Source organism: Indicator indicator, chromosome 4 (assembly GCF_027791375.1).
Source record: "Indicator indicator isolate 239-I01 chromosome 4, UM_Iind_1.1, whole genome shotgun sequence".
Taxonomy (NCBI): domain Eukaryota; kingdom Metazoa; phylum Chordata; class Aves; order Piciformes; family Indicatoridae; genus Indicator; species Indicator indicator.
The window spans coordinates 17359920-17380644 of record NC_072013.1 but is presented as its reverse complement, the minus strand read 5'-3'; the positions used below and the strand labels follow the sequence as shown (position 1 = coordinate 17380644).

Below are 20725 nucleotides of genomic sequence, written 5' to 3'. Positions count from 1 at the left end.
GCAGGAATTTTGGCAGCAGTTCCTTAACTATATCTAAAAGTATTTCCTTTGGGTTACACATCTCAGAGCAACTTCTTATGCTTTCTTGGAAAAATCATAAAATCACAGAATGGACTGGGTTAGAAGAGACCTTAAAGATCACCCAATTCTAACCCCCTGCCATGGGGTGTCCCTACCTCCCACTAGCCCAGGTTGTGCAAGGCCTCATCCAATCTGGCCTTGAACACCTCCATGGAGAGGGCATCCCTGGGCAACCTCTTCCAGTGTCTCCTCACCCTCACTGTAAAGAATTTTTTCCTAATCTCCAGTCTTAAGTATGCCCTCCTCAAGCTTGAATCCAGTCCCACTTGTCCTATCCCTACAAGCCTTTGTCAAAAATCCCTCCACAACTTTCCTATAGCCCTCTGGAAGTTACTGGAAGGCTGCTCTAAGGTCTCCCTGGGGCCTTCTCTTCCCCATGCTGAACAACCCCAGCAAAGGGGAGGTTCTCCACCCCACTGATGATCTTTGTGGCCTGCTCTGGACCCACTCCAACAGTTCCATGTCTTTCTTGAGCTGGGGGCACTGGGATTGGATGCAGTGCTGCAGGTGGGGGTCTCAGCAGAGCAAAGGGATAGAATCCCCTCCCTGTCCTGCTAGCAGGTCACACTGATTTTGATGTGGCCCAGCACATGTTGGCAGAGGAGAATGGAGAAGATGAGGCAGATAATCAAATGTTTTGTTGTGGTTTCTTCTGAAATTGTACTGGAAGGAATGGGATTAATACATTTTAATCTATTTTCTAATTTTGGGGTTTTATTGCAGGTGAACAAGGACACAGATTTGGAATTTACTGACATGTGTGAAGAGAGATGCAGTGGTAGGTTCCTCTCCTTTCATATTCACTATCATTGTCTGTCTTTGAAAACAAGTGTATGGATGTTGTTTAAAGAGCTTAAAAGAACTTTTAACATATGTTTTTTTTCTGACACTGTCTCCCACAATACCCTCCTGGAGAAACTGGCTGATCATGGCTTGAATGGGTGGACACTTTGCTGGGTGAAAGTCCATCTGGGTGGTCAGGCCCAAAGAGTAGTGGGGAATGGAGTTCACTCCATGTGGCAGCAAGTTCCAAGTGGAATTCCCCAGGCCTCAGTGCTGGGGCTGGTTGTGTTTAAGATCTTTATCAATGATCTGGACAAAGGGATTGAGACACCTTAGTGCCTAGAACCGAATTCATGAATGTATTTTTTGACATCTCTGATTGAAAACAGGCCACAAATCGGAAGCTAAGAAATAAGCCCATTACTAAATTCCAAAGCCAGGCAGTGAGGGAAGAAGAGCTCTGCCAGAGCTTGGGGAAAACTTGCCAATTTGCCAGATTTTACCTCTCCCCAGGCTATTCATTCACTGCAGTGTATTTGTGTGTGTGCAAGAGTAAATATTAATTACCTGTGTTTAGATAGCCCCAGTAAAACAGGCTGCATTTGAGCAAGCTCTGAGTTAGAAAAACACTCGTCTGCTTGTGCTGTCTGAACAGCCACACTGGAAAAGCTTTCCAGTTAGTGCTTTTATTGATGATAAAGATAATAAACAGAACATTATAACCACCATGGTACATTATCAGGGTGCTAGCTACTTGCTTCTTATATGGCACTTGATTTGGCTTTCAGTCTCTGCTCTTCTCCTGAGACAGCAGTGCCTCCACGGGCTGCCTGAGTGAGGAGTAAGCCCTCTCAGCTTCTAAGTAATCATCAGTGCTCACTAACAACTTGAAGCAATTAGGTTGTCTTTTATAGCACTGAAGCACTGCATAGCAAGAAGCTAGTTATTCCTCTTTGTACTGGTTTGAGGCCAGCCAGAACATCTCTTGCCCCGAAAGGGACAAAAGAATGACACACGCAAATGGATTGGAGAGTGATGGAAAGTTTAAATGGAAAAGCAATTGGTGAAGCTACAGAAAACTACAAACTACAAAGCATAGTGGAAAAGAACATCCTAAAGCATACAGAACCCCTCACAGAATTCCCAAAAGCTTCCCAATCCTTCCCTCCTCCCACCTGAGGGTCTGCCCAAACCCCCAGGGCTCTTCCTTCCCCCCCCTCCCACTGCTAGGCAAGTCTCAGGCTGGCCAGGTCTGAGACTGCCCCCCCCCCCCCCCCCCCCCCTCCATTCTCCTTCTGGCATTAGGCCTAGTCAGGCCTAAGAGGCCTGAGATACCCCCCCCACCCCGGCATTACCCGATAAGAGAGGACATCTCCCATGGGAGCAGAGAGGGAAGAAAGAGGAAGAGAATGACTCTGCAGATGGCTTTATAGGGCGCAGGATTTATGGGTAGAAATACGTCGTTTCCTGTGTCCACCTCTATTGGGCGGGCACCCAGGACACCAGAGGTGTATCTCATGCAACAGTGGCAGGGGGCACCCAGCCTAAACTGCCACACTCTTCATAGAATCATGGCATTGTGTGGTTGGAAAAGCCCTTTAAGATCATTCAGTCCAACCAGTATCTAACCCTACCAAGGCTACTGCTAACCCACGTCACTGAGCACCACATCTCTGTGTCGTTGAAACATGGCAGGGATGGGGATTCAAGCACCTCCCTGGGCAGCCTGTGCCAGTCTTTGAGAACCGTTCCAGTGAAGAAGTTTCTCCTGATATCCAACCTAAACCTCCCCCTGGTGTAACTTGAGGCCATTTCCTCTCATCCTATCACTTGAGAGAAGAGTCAAACACCTACTTTACCAACCTCATTTCAAGGTGTTGTAGAGAGTGAAAAGGTCTCCTCTCAGCCTCCTTTTCTCCAGACCTAACTCTGTAAGGAAGGTGAAGAGCATACACATGTATATCTGGGAAACCCAAAGCCTGGGTCTTGCCCAGGGCATCTTCAGTGAACATAGTTGTTGAGTCAAGATGAAAAATTTCCCCTTGACTCCTAAGTGTAGAAAATAGGACTTAGAGTTTGCTAGTTGTCTTTAACTGTCAAAATCCACTTGATAGGCTTCATAATAAGAGAGGTGAAATCTTGCTCCTGCAACAAAATGCTGATTACAACTGAGAGTCTCTTCTCTAGTTTGTAATTGTAAAGTAATAAAACAATATCCCTACTGACCACCCTAGTAAGGATTCCTTCTGAAGAAGCCCAGTCAGTTTGTGAGATGAGAGCATGACACGTTTGCAGACGTTCTCTTGCTGGCCTTTTGAAATGCTGCCCCCTCTGTGTCAGAACAAGTAATGGACTGAAGACTTCATATTGGCAAGCTGAGACAGTAAAAATATCTTGCCTTGCTTGGTTAGTACAGCCAGCTTCTGTCTGCACTCCTTACTGCTAACACTTCAGTGTCTCTGTACTTCAGAGAATCATCAAGTCCTATCATAGACTGGTTTGGGTTGGAAGGGCCCTTGAAGATCATCCCGTTCCAGCTCCCTGCTCTCCACATAACTGCAAACACCTCACCCATGCCTCAGCCACCAGGCTCTGTCTCACTTCTGCTGGATCACTCTCAGGCTTTCCCTTTGGAAACGTTTTCCAGCCTTTTGCCTGCATTAGCAGACAAATCTGTCACAGAGTTTGAGATAATGGCAATAACTGGGAGAGGTAAGAGACAGAAACTCAGACTGGACATTGCCAGGGAATTCAGTAATGGTGGGGAGTCTTGTTGTAAAATGATGGAGGGATGAGGAGTGGGGCTTTGTTGTGTGAGTGTATTCACAGAGTCATGGAATGGACTGGATCAGAAGGGACCTCAAAACTCATCCAGTTCCAACACCCTACCATGGGCAGGGATGCCTCCCACCAGCCCAGGTTGCTCAAGGCCTCATCCAGCCTAGCCTTGAACACCTCCATGGAGCACCTCAACCTCCCTGAGTAACTTTAGTTCCAGTGCCTTCTCACCCTCACTGCCAGAATTTCTTCCAGTCTCAATCTGCCTCATCAAGCTTCAGTCCTTTGCCCCTTGTCTTGTCACTCCAAACCTTCGTAAAAAGTCCCTGCCCAGTGCTCCTATAGCACCTTTCAGGTATTGGAAGGCTGCTCTAAGGTCTCCCAAGAGCTTTCTCTTCTCCCCCAACTCTCTCAGCCTGCCCCATAGAGGAGGTTCTCCAGCCCTCTGAGTATCTTCTTGGCCTCCTCTAGACCCACTCACATAGCTTTAAAGGGCAGAGCAGTTGGCTCTATGTTAATACAAGAAATATTCACACGTAAAGGGAAGCGGCTCAAAGCTGACAGTGTGAAAAGCATGATGGAAACAGGTGTTAAAACATTCCACCTCAAGTCATGCTTTTTGGGAGGTGTCCTGAAGGAATCATTCTTGTCAGTCAGTACAGCTGCCTCTCACAAAAGACAACAAATCCAGCCCATCTCTTTGGCCACTGTGCAAATTCATTGTAGCTGTTTTCAGTAGACAGCACTGGTCTGAAAGCCTGAAACCAGGGCACTCATCTGCACTGGGGGACTTTGGCACAGTCACCCATGACAGGCGAAGTAAAATTGCTGCCCCAAACCGTAGCTTTTGTGGTGTCCTGTTTAACCGCTCTTGCTCACTGAATTTAATCTGTAAACGTAAGCAGCTTAAGGCAACAATAGAGATGATCAGGCTTGCTCCAGGGACTGGCTGGAGAATGCTTAGTATCTCTGTTTTGGCAACAGAATTACTTTCCAGGACTGGTGACAAATCACTTGCTGCAGGGTTAGAGATGGGTAATATCTGCACAAAGTACCAAGTAGCTCAGAAGCACATCTAAAGACATTGAGCTTGCTCTTTTGTTTAAATACAAGAGAAAATTAAAAGAAGACTCATTAAATGTCTGGGTGGGGCTGCAGAGGCAAGGATATCAGGGTCTCACCCTAATGCAGCTTGGAGCCCTGGGATGCTGTAAATTTGTCTTCTCAAGGTCCCAGTCATCAGTAACCCTGCAGAGGTTGAGGAGAACCCAAATGATGCAATTGCTGTTTGATTATTTTAACAATCCTTTAGGTAAATTATGTTAGTATCTGTTATTTTCCATCATCTGTGCCTTGCCATTTCTATTTGGAGCCTGTACTAACATCCAGAAAAAGCACACTGAGGAAGAGGATTTGGAATTTATCCATGGATGTTTTCAAGGGTAGCGCTCCTCCCCACTGGAGAATCTGTCTTTTTTCTTCTCTCCTCCAGTCTCTACAATCCATTTAACACTGCCTTGAAATCATTTCACACTAGGCAGCTCTTTGGGGTTAACAGCCTGAAGCCTGAGAATCAGAGGAGACAGGAAAATTTAGCTGTTAAGCTTTTTTCTTAGCACTACCTCCCTCCTCCCTCCCTTTTTGTGAAAGGTGGTGTCTGAAGGTGGTAAAACCTTTCTTAGATGCCCCTATAGCTGGGCATCATTTGGCTACAGTAAAGAGAAAGATACAGCCAAAACTTGGAACTTCTTCACTCTTGAAAGTTCAGGTCAGGTCTGTGCCAATAGATTCTTTTTTTTTCTGTACTTACAGTTAATGTCAGTGGTTGACAATGAGCAAAAAAACCCTGCTCAGCAGTGCTCACAGATCTAGGAATCACTTTCTGAGGTTCTGTTGTGGGAGGGTGAAGGGGTTAAAGAGAAGAGAGTTGCTCAGTTGTCAAATATACTCCTGTTAGAGTACAGGGGACTTGAGTAAAATCATGCAGTTCACTGCCACGCTATAGAATCCTAGAATGGTTTGGGTTGGAAGGGACCTCCAAAGGTCATCCAGTCCAACTCCCCTGCAGTCAACAAGGACACCCTCGACTAGATCAGGTTGCTCACAGCCTTGTCCAGCCTCACATTGAGGCCCCAGGCATGGGGCCTCAATGCCCTGGGCAAGCTGTTCCAGTGTTCCAGCATCCTCATGGTGCAGAACTTGTTTCTAACATCCAATATCAATCTGCTCTGCTCTCATTTCAAACTCTTGCCTCTGGTCCTGTCCCTGCAGGCGTTTGCAAACAGTCTCTCTGCAGCCTTCTTGTAGCCCCTTCAGGTACTGTCAGGCTGCTCTTAGGTCTGCCTGGAGCCTTCTCCAGGCTGAACACCCCCAACTCCCTCAGCCTGTCATCGTAGCAGAGCTGCTCCAACCCTCTGATCATTTTTGTGGTCTCCTCTGGACCTTCTCCATTGGGTCCATGTCCTTCCTGTGCTGAGAGCTCCAGAGCTGGACACAGTACTCCAGGTGAGGTCTCAGCAGAGCAGAGGGGCAGGATCCCCTCTCTCCATCTCTGGCCATGCTGCTTTGGATGCAGCCCAGGCTGCCCTTGACCTTCTGGGCTGCAAGTGCCCATTCTTGTCTCCTGTCCAGCTTCTCCCCCACCAGCATCCCCAAGTCCTTTTCCTCAGGGCTGCTTTCTATCACCTCATTTCCCAGCTTGGATTGATCATGGAGATTGTCCCAATCCAGGTGCAGGACCCTTCACTTGGGCTTATTGAATCTCATGAGGTTCACCTGGGCCACCTCTCCAGCTTGTCCAGGTCCTGGAAGTTGATTCTTCATGGTGTGAGAGGTATGTTTCCTACCTCTTCTCAGATTTTGGTATCCCTGCCTGCTCACTTATCTCTGTATATGGTGCTATTGGCAGTATCCAAGGCTTTCCTGTTGCTAATTAATCACCTCCAGAGAGAACATAATTGGCAGCTTAATTAGGATCATCATCCACTAGTGCTGTAACATCAGCCTAAACCAGCTGTGAGGCGATGGCTAGAACTTACAGCAGCCTCCAGTTCCTTTGGGAACTCCCAATGAGAAGAAGGACTGTCAAAACTCCCTATTTTTTCTCTCTTGAAGGAGTTTCTTGATTAAACATTATCAGGAAAAGCAGCACTTACCAATTATACTTTCATGTGCTGTCACATGGCCAGGACAGAGCTCGTTTCTGGCATGGCTACTGGCAAACAAAGGTTGACTGCCACATTCTTAGGGGGTGATTGAAAGGAATTGGAAATATTGTTTGCATTACTAACAAGCCTTAAACCAGTGGCACTGACATCCTGAGTGTGACAAGCACTTCTTGCTAAAAGCAGAAATCAATTTCCTTCTGTTGTCCTTGTTTTTAAGTGTTGTCATCCTGAGCCATTGCCAGACCGTTGCATAACAGTGCTCCTTCCTCATCTTCTCTCCACAGCTTGGTTTCATGAGGGGAGGGGAAGCCTCTTAGTATGGCAATAAGCAGTGTTTATATGAGGAGGTGATACAAACCTCCTGATGACCAGGCTTTCCTTCCTTCAGTGAGGCTATGTGTTTGGGGTGCAAGTTTGAAATGACAGTGGAAGGTGCCATTGCAAGGCATCAAAATAAGCATTCACAGCTTCCTTCTGTCTTACAAAGAGTTTGGTGTGAAACAGTGGGAAAAAAAGCAGCTGCAGAGCATGTGAAGCCAGAGCACCTGTGGACTGCAGTGTTTGTTTCAGAAAGCTCTCTCCTACACCTGGGTGGAGAATAAGATCAGCTGCTGTGCTGAGAGCGAGTTCTGAAAGCACACAGATGGCTAGAGTGAGATACAGGCAGCCAAGAGAATAGGGGGAAAACTGGAAATCACTTGGATGGGAATCATGAACCAAAAAATGAAAACCCAGGAATCTCAGAATCATTAAGGTTGGAAAAGACCTCTGCAATCACATCAAGTCCAACTTTCAACCCACCACCACCATGCCCACTAAGCCATGTCCTGAAGCACCATTTCTATACGTTATTTGAACACCTGCAGGGATGGTGACTCCACCACCTTCCTGGGCAGCCTGTTCCAATGCCTGACTACTCTTGCAGCAAAGAAATTTTTCCTAATACCCAACTTAAACCTCCCCTGGTGCAACTTGAGGCTGTTTCCTCTCATCCTATCACTTGTTCCTTGGGGGAAGAGAACAACCCCAACCTCACTCCAACCTCCTTTCAAGTAGTAGTCCTGTTCTCCAGACTGAACAGCCCCAGCTCTGTCAGCTGCTCCTCTCCAGCCCTGTTCTCCAGACCCTTCACCAACTTCCTTGTCCTTCTCTGGACTTCCTTCATAAGCTGCAGGAGATAGCTGAGGGAATGAATTCAGCTCTTTTTAAAAGAACCTTCTACTTTCCAAGTCCTGCTGGCTTTGCAATGTGACACAGTGCTCAGGAGAAAGCTAAATGAAGTGTTTGCTCAGGGGTATTTTTTGACAAAGACCTAGCTTAGAAGTCACTGTTTTCAAGTGGAGATTTGCAGGAGGATGAGAGCTCTGTAACTCTGCTAGTGCAGGGACAGTATGCAGGTAGGGAGGAGCCACTTCTTCCTTTTCACCCCACAACTTCATGTTGATTCCATTAACTAACACTTAAACAAAGCTTTCAAAATGTATTCAGAGCTTTCAGGAGGCAGTCAAGCTCCTAAGATGTATTTTGAAGCTCTAAAGAAACTTGAGTGACAACCAGAAAAAAAAAATAGTAGGTGGCTTTACATAAAATCCTTCAACTAAATTGCAAGACATATGGTCCCCCTGAAGTTCTTTCATAAAAACCTTACTGAGACAAGATGGATACCTCTGTGCTGGAGCAGAGCTGAGACTGATTCATCTTAAAAGATATTTCTAAATCTAATGCACATCCTTCTGAGCTGTCACAAAAGGCAAATCCACTGGTTCAGGAAGTCTGTGCATTTGTGAACTGTGCACCAAAGCTTTACATGTTGTTGTGTCCCACCTATGGAGAAGTTCTCTCAAGTACCTCTGTTTGGAAGGCTTAGGGAGGAACAAACATCCCTGAAATATCCTTGGACAACGGAGTTATCTGGTACTGTAGTGAGGAGCTCCTACCAGGTTTTTAATGTTTTGGGAGATTCATTTTAAGATGTTTTGCAAAGATCCTTATGCTCAGTGTAGAGATGGCAAAACTCCAGCAAGAGAAGAATGAATGAGACTGCCCAGCTAATGGATCGCCAGACCAGGATTCACTCTGGTGTTTTAGAACTCCTGCTGCAGACATCTCTGCTCAGGACTTTCTTGCTTTGTTAGCAAAGAGATACATCTAAGCCCAGGTTTTCTCTGAGTTTAGGAACATCTGCATCCAAATTTTTAACTCAGTGTCTTCAAGAAGAGGGCAGGTTTAGACTGGAGATTAGGAAGAAATTATTCACAGTGAGGTTGGTGAGACACTGGAACAAGTGGCCCTGGGAGGTGTTCAAGGTCAGGTTGGATAAGCCCTGGAGCAGCCTGGGCTAGTGGAAGGTGTCCCTGCCCATGGTAGGGGGTTGGAAGTTCCAATCCAAACCATTCTAGGAATCTATGAATAAGAAAGAAGAGCTGTCTGGATAGAATAGAATAGAGTGGGTTTGGGCTGGAAGGGACCTTGAAGATCAACCATTTCCAACCCCCCCTGCCATGGGCAGGGACACCTTCCCCTAGACCAGACTCATGTTCACCAGAGTTCCATTTCTCCCTGGTATAGCCTGTGATCTAGGTTTTAGCTCAGGACTGCACAAATCTGTTTGCAGGACAGCTGCCTATATTAGATACTAGGTGGCAGTAACCACAGCACACTTGGACTAAGGAGCTTCTGCCTGTGTCTGAGCACTATAGGCCTTTACCCAGGATTGTGCTATTTTGTACATTGAATGGGAGGTTAAAATTGACTGTTTTTTATTCAGCAGGGTCATTCGTTCTCCCAGGAGAGGCAGAGCAGACAATGACTTACTGTGCACCCTTTTTGGAAAAACCTCTTCAACGGAAGTTCAGAACCTTGGCAGTTCCACAGACATCACACAGCGAAGCCCAAAAGGTGAGGTCAGATTGATTTATTTAACCACTGGGGTGGGTGTTTTTTTTTTTAACCCCTTGGCTTCTAATCTTATTTTGTGAAGAACAGAGGTTATAGATGGAATGTCTGGGAGTGCTATGAGTCAACAAATCACCTTATTTAATTTTCAATTAGTAATGAACTCCTAAATACATTAAGAATTGAGAAAAATACTGCAAGAGAAAGGCACTTTTTTATATGGCTGCTGTGTAATCCTCCATTTCCAAAATGTGTGCTTCAATGCTTCAGACTCTTTGTGGGTTTTTCAATATTTAGTAGGTGTAACTCACCCAATATTCAAGGAAACTCTTGTACTGCTTGACCTTTTAATAAATCATTACTTAGGTAGAGTGATGGTGCCATTCATTTTCTCAGTGATCTCATGGCCTTACAATATTCTGCAGTTCTCATTGAGCTGAATATAGTATCCTAGAATAGCTCAGGTTGGAAGGGACTTCAAAGATCATCTACTCCAACCTCCCCACCATGGGCAGGGACACCTCTCAACTAGGCTCAGCTGCTCAAGGCCTCATCCAGCCTGCCCTTGAGTTTTGGGCTCAAGGATTTTTGGGCTCCCAGTTCAAGAGAGACAGAGACCTGCTGGAGAGAGTGCAACAGAGAGCCACCAGGATGCTCAGGGGACTTGAGCATCTCCCCTGTGAAGAGAGACTGAAAGCCCTGGGGCTGTTTAGTCTGGAGAAGAGAAGGCTGAGGGGATCTGATCAATGTCTATCAGTGGCTGAGGGATGGGTGTCAAGTGGATGGGGGCAAGCTCTTTTTGGTGGTGCGCAGTAATGAGCCAAGAAACAACAGGGTCAAGCTTGAGCAGAGAAGGTTTCAGCTCAACATGAGGAGAGACTTCTTTACAGTGAGGGTGACAGAGCCCAGGAGCAGGCTGCCCAGAGAGGTTATGGAATCTCCTTCTCTGGAGACTTTCCAAACCCACTGGGATGCATTCCTGTGCAAAGTACTGTAAGTGAACCTGCTTTGGCAGGTGTATTAATTTGGATAATTCCCCAGAATTACCTGACACGAAAAACTGTTCCTGTATCCGCAGGTCCAAATTACTAAGCTCGTGTGCAGAGGGAGAGTTGCTGGCTGGTTGTTCGTCTGGGCTAGTTCTCACTTCTGCCTGTGCTTCTGTAAAACCTTTAATTTGCATAGCCATACTTTCCCACAGATTTTGATTTCAAGCCTTTTTGTCCTTTAGCTCCTTTTCCAAAATATGAATTTTATTTTCATAAATTGCAAATTGGTCCTGTGCGTGGACAACCAGTGATCCGAGGACCACAGCGTAGTGCTCAGATGTTGAATCGCAGAGCAGATCCTCAGCATTTTAAGCCAATCTCACTGTAATCTGCTCTGGGTTTTTACAATTTTCACATGCCCGTGCCAAATCGACTCCTGTAATTGTGCATCCTTTTTTATTGAAGAATTCAACTATTGAAAAACCCTTGCCAAGCTGTGCCATCCGTATTAATTTGGGGTTAAATCAACGAGGTGGGAATTAAAAAAATATAGTTATTTTTATTTTTCCCAAAACCCCACCCAAAACCGTGTACAAAACTGATAAAAATTCTTTACAGGTTCTTTTTGGTTGCGAATTCTTCCAGGATGCTTACGGCAATTTTAGTACAGAGAATGGAAAAGGCTAAGCCACAAATAGCTTCACCCCACTTATAAACCAAAGGCCAGCCAGGAAACTGCTAGAGAAGTATGGGATGCCGGTTTTCACTCACGAGATCGGAGCAGATATTTGAAGACGGTCCCTAGCTCTCCCTCTCTTGGTTGACAGGCTCCAGAAACTGCTGGATTTGTCATCCAATTTGATGGGTGATGTGGCTCAAATACAAGATGGGAGGACCCGCCAGAAATAAAAGTGTCCATGGACATGGCTGCCACGAGGGAAACTCGTGCAGCATGAGGAAAAGCTGCAGGATCGGTCCCGAGCAGGCAGGATCATGGCAGGATCGCTCCCAAGCAGTCAGGATCACGGCAGGCAGCCGGTGGGGGAGAAGCCAGTCGAGTGCCGGTTCCTCCAAGGTAGCCACAAATCCAGGGCAAGGCGAGTAGAGTCCAAAAATGAGCGCCCAAAGCGCCAGAGCCGAAAATGAGCAGGCTCCCAGGAAACGGGCGAGAGCAGTGGAAGATGAGAGCCCGGACCGCTCCCTGCTCACTCTGTTTAAGATATTCCTAGACAATTGTTCAGGCCAAAATGTGAAGTGCCCCCCTTATCACATTTCCAAATCCCAGCAGACTTCTGCCCCCCATCGATAAATACCTGTGGGGGCCTTTGCCTGGCAGCAACAATAGGTGAAATCCCCTGTCCCCGGGAGGAGGGGAAGGCCATTTAGCACCTTTGTCTTCCCCATTCAAACCTCTGCTTATAGATAATGAGGGAAGGAGGGGGAACACCCTGCAACAGCAGGGATGTTGAACTTGACGATCTCTTGAGGTCCCTTCCAACCTCTAATGTACTGTGATACTGTGATCCCCGAGGAGGAGGCATCCACAACCTCCCTGGACAGCCGGTTCCAGCATCACAACACCCCCAGGGAGGAGGAGAAACCAGTTTCTCCAAGAAGTAGATAGTGAATGATCCCTCCAACATGACATTTCAAAATAAGAGTTTTAAGATATATTGTGATCAGAAATGGAAATTGTCCTCTTGGAAACGAGTAGGAAGCTTGAGGAGGGCAGATTCAGACTGGTGATTAGAGAAAAACTCTTGACTGTGGGGGTGGGGAGACACTGGAACAGGTTGCCCAGGGAGGTTGTGGCTGCCTCCTGCCCAGAGGTGTCCAAGGCAAGGCTGGATGAGGCCTTGAACAACCTGGGCTTGTGGGAGGTGTTCCTGCAATGGCAGGAGGTTGGAACTGGATGATCCCTTCCAACCCAACCCATTCTATGAATTTATGAATCTGTGAAAATGCTGCTGAGGGTCTGTATTGTCTAGGTCTGGTGTGGAGAGTTTTGCATTACAGAGTCTGAGTCTTTTTAATTAGATACAATACGAGCTTTAATTTAGAACTGCCACTTTCCCTCAGAATTTCAGTCCTTTCCAAACTGGAACAGAAGGTGTGGGTTGCCCAGAGGCTTAGTTTGAGTCATTAAGCTCCCTATCCAAACAGTCAGCCTGAGCGTCAAATTTGTGGCTGTTTCTATAGCACAGAACTGTTCACCACTCTTTTTTTTTTTTTTTTCTCTCCTGCCTGATTATTACAATAGAAGCTGAAGTTAGCTTCTGGCTAAAGTGGGCCAGTTTGGATACTTTCTTATGCTTATTGATGTCCCATGAGGCTTAAATCAAGTTTATAAATGATGTGTGACCAGTGAAGGGTTGATGTTATGGCCAATGCATATGGTGCCTCCTTTCCTCAGCTCAATTGTGTTTAGTTCTTTTCAATAAACTCTTGACTGTAAGGAACAAGGCTGCTTGGGGGAAAAAAGTCAATGTTCTAAAATGACCTTTCAAGCTTTAATACCCACCATTCTGTGAATAAAAATCCTCACTGTTTTCCCTAAAGATTGACATAATTCAGAGTTCTTGCCTTGAGAAATATCCATTGGTGCACACACACACAGAGAAACCCTAGAATGAGGGTTTATGGTTTTCTGATTTCCTAACTTCTGTCTAAAACCAAAGAAGAAGGAGGACTGCAGCAGCCTGTAGTGCTCAGAAGGGGCTGCATATAACTCTTTAAACTAGAATTCATGAAAAATAGATGGAAGAACCCACTGCATGCAACATTTATTTCCATTTGAGGAAAAGTTGGGTTACGAAAGAGAAACTGAGCATTGGTGAAGGGTTGCTGCATTTTGCAAGAAGAAAGACTTTAGATTTTCACAACCATCTGATTGGTGCCAGGCTGCTCAAGATAAAGGCAATGCTTCACCTGTTATACACATATTTGTGCCTTCATTTAGATAATACAACAGTGGCCTGCTTTTTATGACTGTCAAGAACAAACACATCCATTTTAAGATCCCTCAGCACTTCAAATTGTCAGTGCTTCAAAAATTAAGCCTTGCATTGCTTAGGGCAAGAATAGTTTAGAAAGAGAAAAAAGATTTTCCCTGGAGACAGCCCTGCTTTGAAATTAGACTGTTCTCTGTCCATCAAAACAGATTTGTTAGGAAGGGGTGACAGAATGTGGCTACCTTGATGGGTTTCATAAAAAATGCAAAAAACACCCTAAAACGTTCTCTGTGAAAATAAACAAACTTAATAGTGCAGTGGAGGATGTCAGGTCATAGAATGGCTGAAGTTGGAAGGGGCTTAAGAGATGATGTGCTCCAACCTCTCAATTAGATTCAGCTGGTCAAGGCCTCATCCAACCTGACTTGAACACCCCCAGGGAGGAGGCAGCCACAACCTATTCCCTCTTCTACTCTCCTACAGTTCTTCCTCAGCTCGAGTCTAACCCTCCTCTGCCTCAGCTTCAAACTGTTCCCCCTTGTCTTGTCTCTAGACACCCTCATGAAAAGTCCCTCTGCAGCCTTCCTGTAGGATCTCTTCAGCTGTTGAAAGGCAGCTCTAAAGTCCCCCTGGAGCCTTCTCTTCTCCAGGCTGAACACCCCCAGCTCCCTCAGACTATCCTCACAGCAGGGCTGCTCCAGCCCTTGGATGATCTTTGTGGCCTCCTCTGGCCTCTCTGCAGCAGTTCTGTGTCGTTCTGCTGAGGACACCAGAACTGGAGGCAGGATTGGAAGTGATGTCTCAGCAGAACAGAGTCAAGGGGCAGAATCCCCTCTTGTGGCCTGCTGGCCACACTCCTCTGTCTGCAGCCCAGCACGCAGCTGCCTGCTGGGCTGCATGAGGGCACTGCTGGCCCCTGGAAGGCTTCTTAGCAACCAACACCCCCAAGTCTCTTTCTCCAGGGCTGGTCTCAACCTACTCCGCGCCCAGCCTGGATTTGTGACTGGGACTGGCCTGACCCAGCTGCAGGATCTTGCACTGTGTCTTGCTGAACCTCATGCAGTTGGCACTGGCACACTTCTCAAGCCTTTCAAGATCCTTCTGGATGGATCCCTTCTCTCATGTCTCAGATGTCCATGCTATGGCCATAGTTGTGAAGGACTTGAGGGGAAGGTTTGTGTCTCTGAACTAGGGAAAGTTCAAGAACAGAAGCTCATTTCAGGCCCAGTGAGTACCTTGGCTAATTGTTAGACAACCTGTCTCCCTGAAGATGTTTTTCTGTCAAAAGCTGTTGGGAAGACTTAGTGGAAAATGCAGCAAATTCTTTGTGTTGTCCACCAATGCTGCTTCATCTTTCTTCCTTGGCTTTAGACATAAACATGATCCTGGATTTCTGTATCAGCAGTTACAGGCCACTGCACACTGAAGCAGCAGCCACTCCATGGTTGAAGAACATTGTCACAGAACATTTCCCTTCCCTCCTTCATTCCTACTTAATCCTTTCTTTCATAAAAGGCATCACAGTTCTTTAATTAAAAGTTTGTCTTGATGGCTGCTTCCTGGTGCCTTTAGTAATTCTTCCTCCACCCCTCAGCCTGAATACATATGAGTGCAGCTGAAAGGTGTAATTTCCATCCACTCACTCTAAACATGCATTCAAAGTGGGGTTCATCTCACCTAACTTCAGCTTTAAAATTTAGTCTGATTTAGTCTTTCTCTCATCAAGAGGGGGAGATAAACACCTCCACAATGTGACTCATCCCACTTGCTCTAGGCACTTGTCCTAAGACATAACCTGCCTCCATCCACAGGCTGAATCTCAGGCTGAGTCTTTTTTGGCTAATTAATTTTTTTATGGCTGGGATTAGGAAAGATAAATTGTACCCTTCCATCCTTATTTGGTTTTAGTGTGAGCATTCAAAAAATATTTACTCTGCCTATCATTCTATCTTATGGCACCTGGGCAGGCTGTATCCACGGGCAGAGACCAATTGTATGACATTCAGCAAGGCCAAGTGCTGTGTCCTGCATCTGGGTCACAACAACCCCATGAAAGCTCCAGGTCTGGAGCAGAGTGTCTGAAAACTGCCCAGCAGAGAAAAACCTAAGGGTTGACAGCCAGCTGAACCTAAGCCAGTGTGTGCCCAGGTGGCCAAGAAAGATCAGCACTAGTGTGGTCAGCAGGACCACGGCAGGGATTGTGCCCCTGTACTCAGCCTATACACACTTGACTCCTGGGTTCAGTTTGGGGGCCTTCAGTACAAGAAAGATAGTGAGGTTCTGGAGCAGGTCCAAAGAAGGGCAACAAAGCTGGGAAAGGGTCTGGAGAACAGGGCTGGTGAGGAGAAGCTGAGGGACCTGAGTCTGGAGAAGAGGAGGCTGAGAGGAGACCTCATTGCTCTCTACAGCTCCCTGAAAGGAAGTTGCAGTCAGGTGAGGGTTGGTCTCTGCTCCCAGGTAACAAGTGACAGGATGAGAGGAAATGGCAGCATCTCCCACTTTCCACTGACTTCTTTTGCTCTAAGCTTTTCCTGATAGGCCTTACATGAGGTTTGGTTCTGCTAAGTGCTGTGCATAAATGCAACAACAGCAAGGAAGAACTTCAGGACAGGACTGATTTAGTGAAAGAAGATTGAAGAGTTGCATCTTCTCAGTGGTCAGTAAAGATACAGTGATTGAATGCCTTGCCCAGGATGATGAAGCAGAAGCAGAAAATTGGTCAGGATTTATTGACTTCCATTCCAGTACCCTAGGCTGAAGACAACAGTATTTTTCCTCCCCAGTAGATGTCAAGCTTATGTGAAATAACGGCATGCATGATGCCTTCCACCCTGATTTGGACTTCCTCAGTTATTACTGAACATGGAAGTTTTCCCTTGAGTACAAAATGAAGTCATTGCTGAGGGGATGTGTGTCCTGTGCATAATTTGAATAAATGAATAATCAGGTGCCATAACCACACAAAAGTAAAGGTTCTGAAGGACAGAGACAACCTGCTCAGTTAACTGGAACTCCACACAGATTGAGTGCACCATCTATAAGTGTGCAGACAACACCAAGCTGGGTGGCTGTGTTGATTGCTTGAAGGTAGGGTATCTTTACATCAAGATCTGGACAGATCCCTAAGACTGATGGGCCAAAGCTCATTGTATGAAGTTCAGCAAGGCCAAGTGCCAAATCCTGCACCTGGGTCATAACTACCCCATGGTGAGGTACAGACCTGGGGATGTGTGGTTGGAGAGCTGCAACTCAGAGAGGGACCTGGGAGTGTTGGTTGACAGTTGGTTAAGTATGAATCATCAGTGCCCAGGTGGCCAAGAAAACCAATGGCATCCTGGCTTGGATCAGAAGCAGGGTGGGCAGCAGGGGCAGGAGGTGACCATCCCCCTGTGCTCAGCACTGGGGAGGCCATTGGTGAGGAGGAGCTGAGGGAGCTGGGGGTGTTGAGGCTGGAGAAGAGGAGGCTGAGGGAGACCTCATTGCTCTCTGCAGCTCCCTGAAGGGAGCTTGGAGTGAGGAGAGAGCAGCCTCTGCTCCTTGGTGGCAAGAGACAGGAACAGAGAAAATGATTACAAGGTGCATCAGGGGAGTTCAGGCTGGATGCTAGGAACTATTTCTTGCCAGAGAGGATTCTTAGACATTGGAATGGTCTGCCCAGGGCAGTGCTGGAGTCACCATGCCTGGAGGTGTTCCAACAGCCTATGGAGATGGTGCTTAGGGACATGGTTTGGTGTGCTGGGTGGAAGGTTGGACTGGATGAGCTTGGAGGTCTCTTCCAACCAGATAAGTTCTGTGATTCTGGGATAAAAACCTCTGTGCTGCCAGTTAAAGTCTCAACTTCAAAGTATTGTATTTACAACATGACTTTGTGAAGCAGCATCTAGCAGAATATTTTCATGAAAATTCCTATGAAAATTATGCTCTTTTTCCCTTTAATTTTGACATGCAGGAACTGTAAATGAGAATGATTCTTTTTTTATTTCAGAGAGTAAATCACAGGAGCAATCTTAAGCAAACTGGTGGTTTTCTAATAGAGCAGAATCCTACTCCCAGAGAGCTCTCGGAAAATATTTCAGTTAGATGCTAAATTAGAGACCTGAAGTTCAGAAATTTCTCTCAGCTCCTTAGGCAAAAGAACTCAACAAGATAATAACTTGATCAACTTCAAGGATTCCGTGTGGTACTGCACAGTGTCTGCCTTGTGAAAGGCAGCAAAATTGCAGTTTGGGTTACTTGCCTGTATGGAAGGCTGAAGGGAATGATCTGCTGGAGGGTAGGAGGGCTCTGCAGAGAGATCTGGACAGGTTGGATTTATGGGCCAAGGTCAGTTGTATGAAGTTTAACAAGGCCAAGTGCCACATGCTGTGCGTGGGTCACAACCACCCCATGAAGTCTCCAGGCTTGGGGATGAGTGACTGCAAAACTGGCCTGGCTGACAGCACCTGGGCCTGTTGGTTGCCAGCTGTCTAAACAGGAGCCTGTGTGGTCAGGTGGCCAAGAAGGCAAACAGCAGTCAGGCCTGGATCAGCAATGGTGTGGCGAGGGAAGTGATTGTCCCCCTGAACTGCAGGATGATCTTATGATTCTGTCATTCTGTGATTCAGTGATGGCATGATTCTATGATTCCATAATGGTATGATTGCATGAGTCTATGATTCCAGGATTCCTTGATGCTATGATTCCATGATCCATGATGCTATGTTCTCTGATTCCATGATGCTGTGGTGCTCTGATCCCATAATTCCATGTTGCTATGATTCCATGATGTGTGTCATTTTTCCTACTGGAGGCATTTCCTTTGCTTAAACTCTGTTCTGGGAAGCAGGCTCATTAGTAGCAGATGCCTGCACACCCAAGCTTTAGGTGATAGTAGCCCAGATGCTCAGGAGCTGGAATGGCCATTTAATATGGTGTTCAGGACTTGCCCATGTCCCCACAGCCCTGCTGCTGCAAGTGGCAGCAATGTACCAGCTCTGTACAAGGAAGGGTTCCAGTTTCCCTGCGTGGAGCCACATCAGCTAATAATATTCATTGGGATCCAGGATGGTCCAAAAGGGGCACACTAGATGGCTTCAATTAGGTCAGATTGAACAACTGAATTTATTCTTTTACTTAAAAAGAGCTTAATCCACCCAGAGTGCTGGAGTCAGGGAAAAGAGTTTAATTAAACATGAATTAGAAGTTTATGTTTTGAGCTCCCTTATCATCACTTGCAGCAGGATTATTTGTGTCTGTTTTCCCTCATTACAGCTGCTGGGGGATGATGTTCAACCCTTCTCCCTCGATGAAGAATTTGATTATGACAATGTGGCCCTGACCCCTAAGTTCTCTGAAGCTGAGCTGAAGGCCATTTTCCAGTTGTCTGAAGAGAAGAAACCTGGGACAGATGTCAAGTCAGCATGAGCTGAAGACTTGAGTCAAAGGCCTTCTGTGCAGTGCTGTTTTGAGGGGGTCAATCTGGCTCTTCATGGTACCCTTATTTAGTGTTTTGGTCTGTTTGGCCAGTAAAGGACATCCTGGAGATCTTTAGGTTTGTTCTACCAAAGAGCCTTGCAGCCTGGGGTTGCTTTTCCCTGTACCTCCTCCAAATCCTGATGAAAACACAGAATGGGAAGATGGTCCTTGCCCAGAGTCACTTGTGTGTGAGCCCTTCAGCCACGGAAGAGGTGTTTCCATCCTTTCGGCATGTCACTACCCTGGCTTGCTTAGGCACTCATATTGCCAAGGAGGTCTCTACTTGTCCCTCAAACCAAAGGGATTTTCCTACAGATCAGTGACCACAGTGCTCAGCTGCTTTGTTGTTTTCCAGGAGGTCCAATCAGGACATTGGAAGGGGTGTCTCAGATGACAGCCACAGATTCCCTTTTGTACAAGTCACTGAGAGAGATGAATCCTCAGGCTGGCTATGCTGGAGTCATTGGTCCGTGGGACCAAAATGATTTGGTGGAACTGACGGTAACACCATGTCTACTCTTGCTGGTATTTGGCAGTTCCTGACTAGCAGAAGATAAAAATTAATCACTTTGCAGGTGGCCAGAGCACTGGACCAGACTGCCCAGAGAGGTTTTGAAATCTCGTCTCTGGAGGCATTCCAAACCCACCTGGAAATTGTACCTGTGTGACTTACTCTGGGTGAGCAGGGGATGGGACTTAATCTTCAGAGGTCCCTTCCAACTTCATGGAGAAGTGCTGGTGTGTCCTGAGTATTGAAACTCAAAGAGGGAACTCTTGACCGTTTCAGGCTCTTTTTCCCACCTCTTTACCTGTCCAGATGTTTGGGGTTTTGCACTTTTATGAGGGTAGGCATCTACGTCACTGACCAGGTTTTCCTGTGTTTATGCACATACACACACTTTGGTTTGAGATACCAGGTAAAGTAAATTCGGGTGACTCTTGCCTTCCTCTCTGCCATTAAGTCACTGTTTTACTAAAGCCATTGTTAGAATAAGTGCTGATAAAAACAGTCTTTGATTTATCTCATTTTAATAAATCTCAAATTGCTGATAAACTGCAACAGATGAGGCCAGCAGGTGAAGGGAAGTTGTCTTCACCCTCTGCTCTTTCCCTAATGAGACCACATCTGGAGTATTGTGTCCAGTTCTGGGCTCCCCAGTTCAAGAAGGACAGGGATATACTAGAGAGTGTCCAGTGGAGGTTATGAGGATGATGAATGGTCTGGAATGTCTGTCTGAGGGGGAGAGGCTGAGAGACCTGGAGCTGCTTAGAGTGGAGAAGACTGAGAGGAGATCTTATGAATGTCTGTAAATATCTGAAGGGTGGCTGTCAAGAAGAAAGAACCAGGCTCTTTTCAATGATGTCCTGTGACAAGGGGCAGTTGATAAAAACAGGAACACAGGAAGTTCCACATCAACCTGAGGAAAAATTTCTTTGGAGTGAGGGTGCTGGAGCATTGGAGCAGGCTGCCCAGAGAGACTGTGGAGTCTCCTTCTCTGGAGACTTTCCAAACCCACTGGGATACATTCCTGCATGACCTGCCCTGGGTGACCTTGCTCTGGCAGGGGGGTTGGACTGGATGATCTCTGGAGGTCCCTTCCAACCTCTGATGTTCTATGATTCCATG

The 20725-nt window shown here is 46.4% G+C and overlaps 1 protein-coding gene across 1 annotated transcript in view; it reads left to right on the top strand.

Moving 5' to 3' along the window:
• IFTAP (intraflagellar transport associated protein) overlaps positions 1-19060 on the top strand; it is a 31035-nt gene extending 11975 nt beyond the window's left edge. The window contains 4 exon segments of the mRNA XM_054400290.1: positions 805-859; positions 9580-9707; positions 18895-19020; positions 19022-19060. Of these exon segments, the coding sequence (XP_054256265.1) occupies positions 805-859; positions 9580-9707; positions 18895-19020; positions 19022-19060 (348 nt within the window).
• The last annotated feature ends 1665 nt before the right edge of the window (positions 19061-20725 follow it).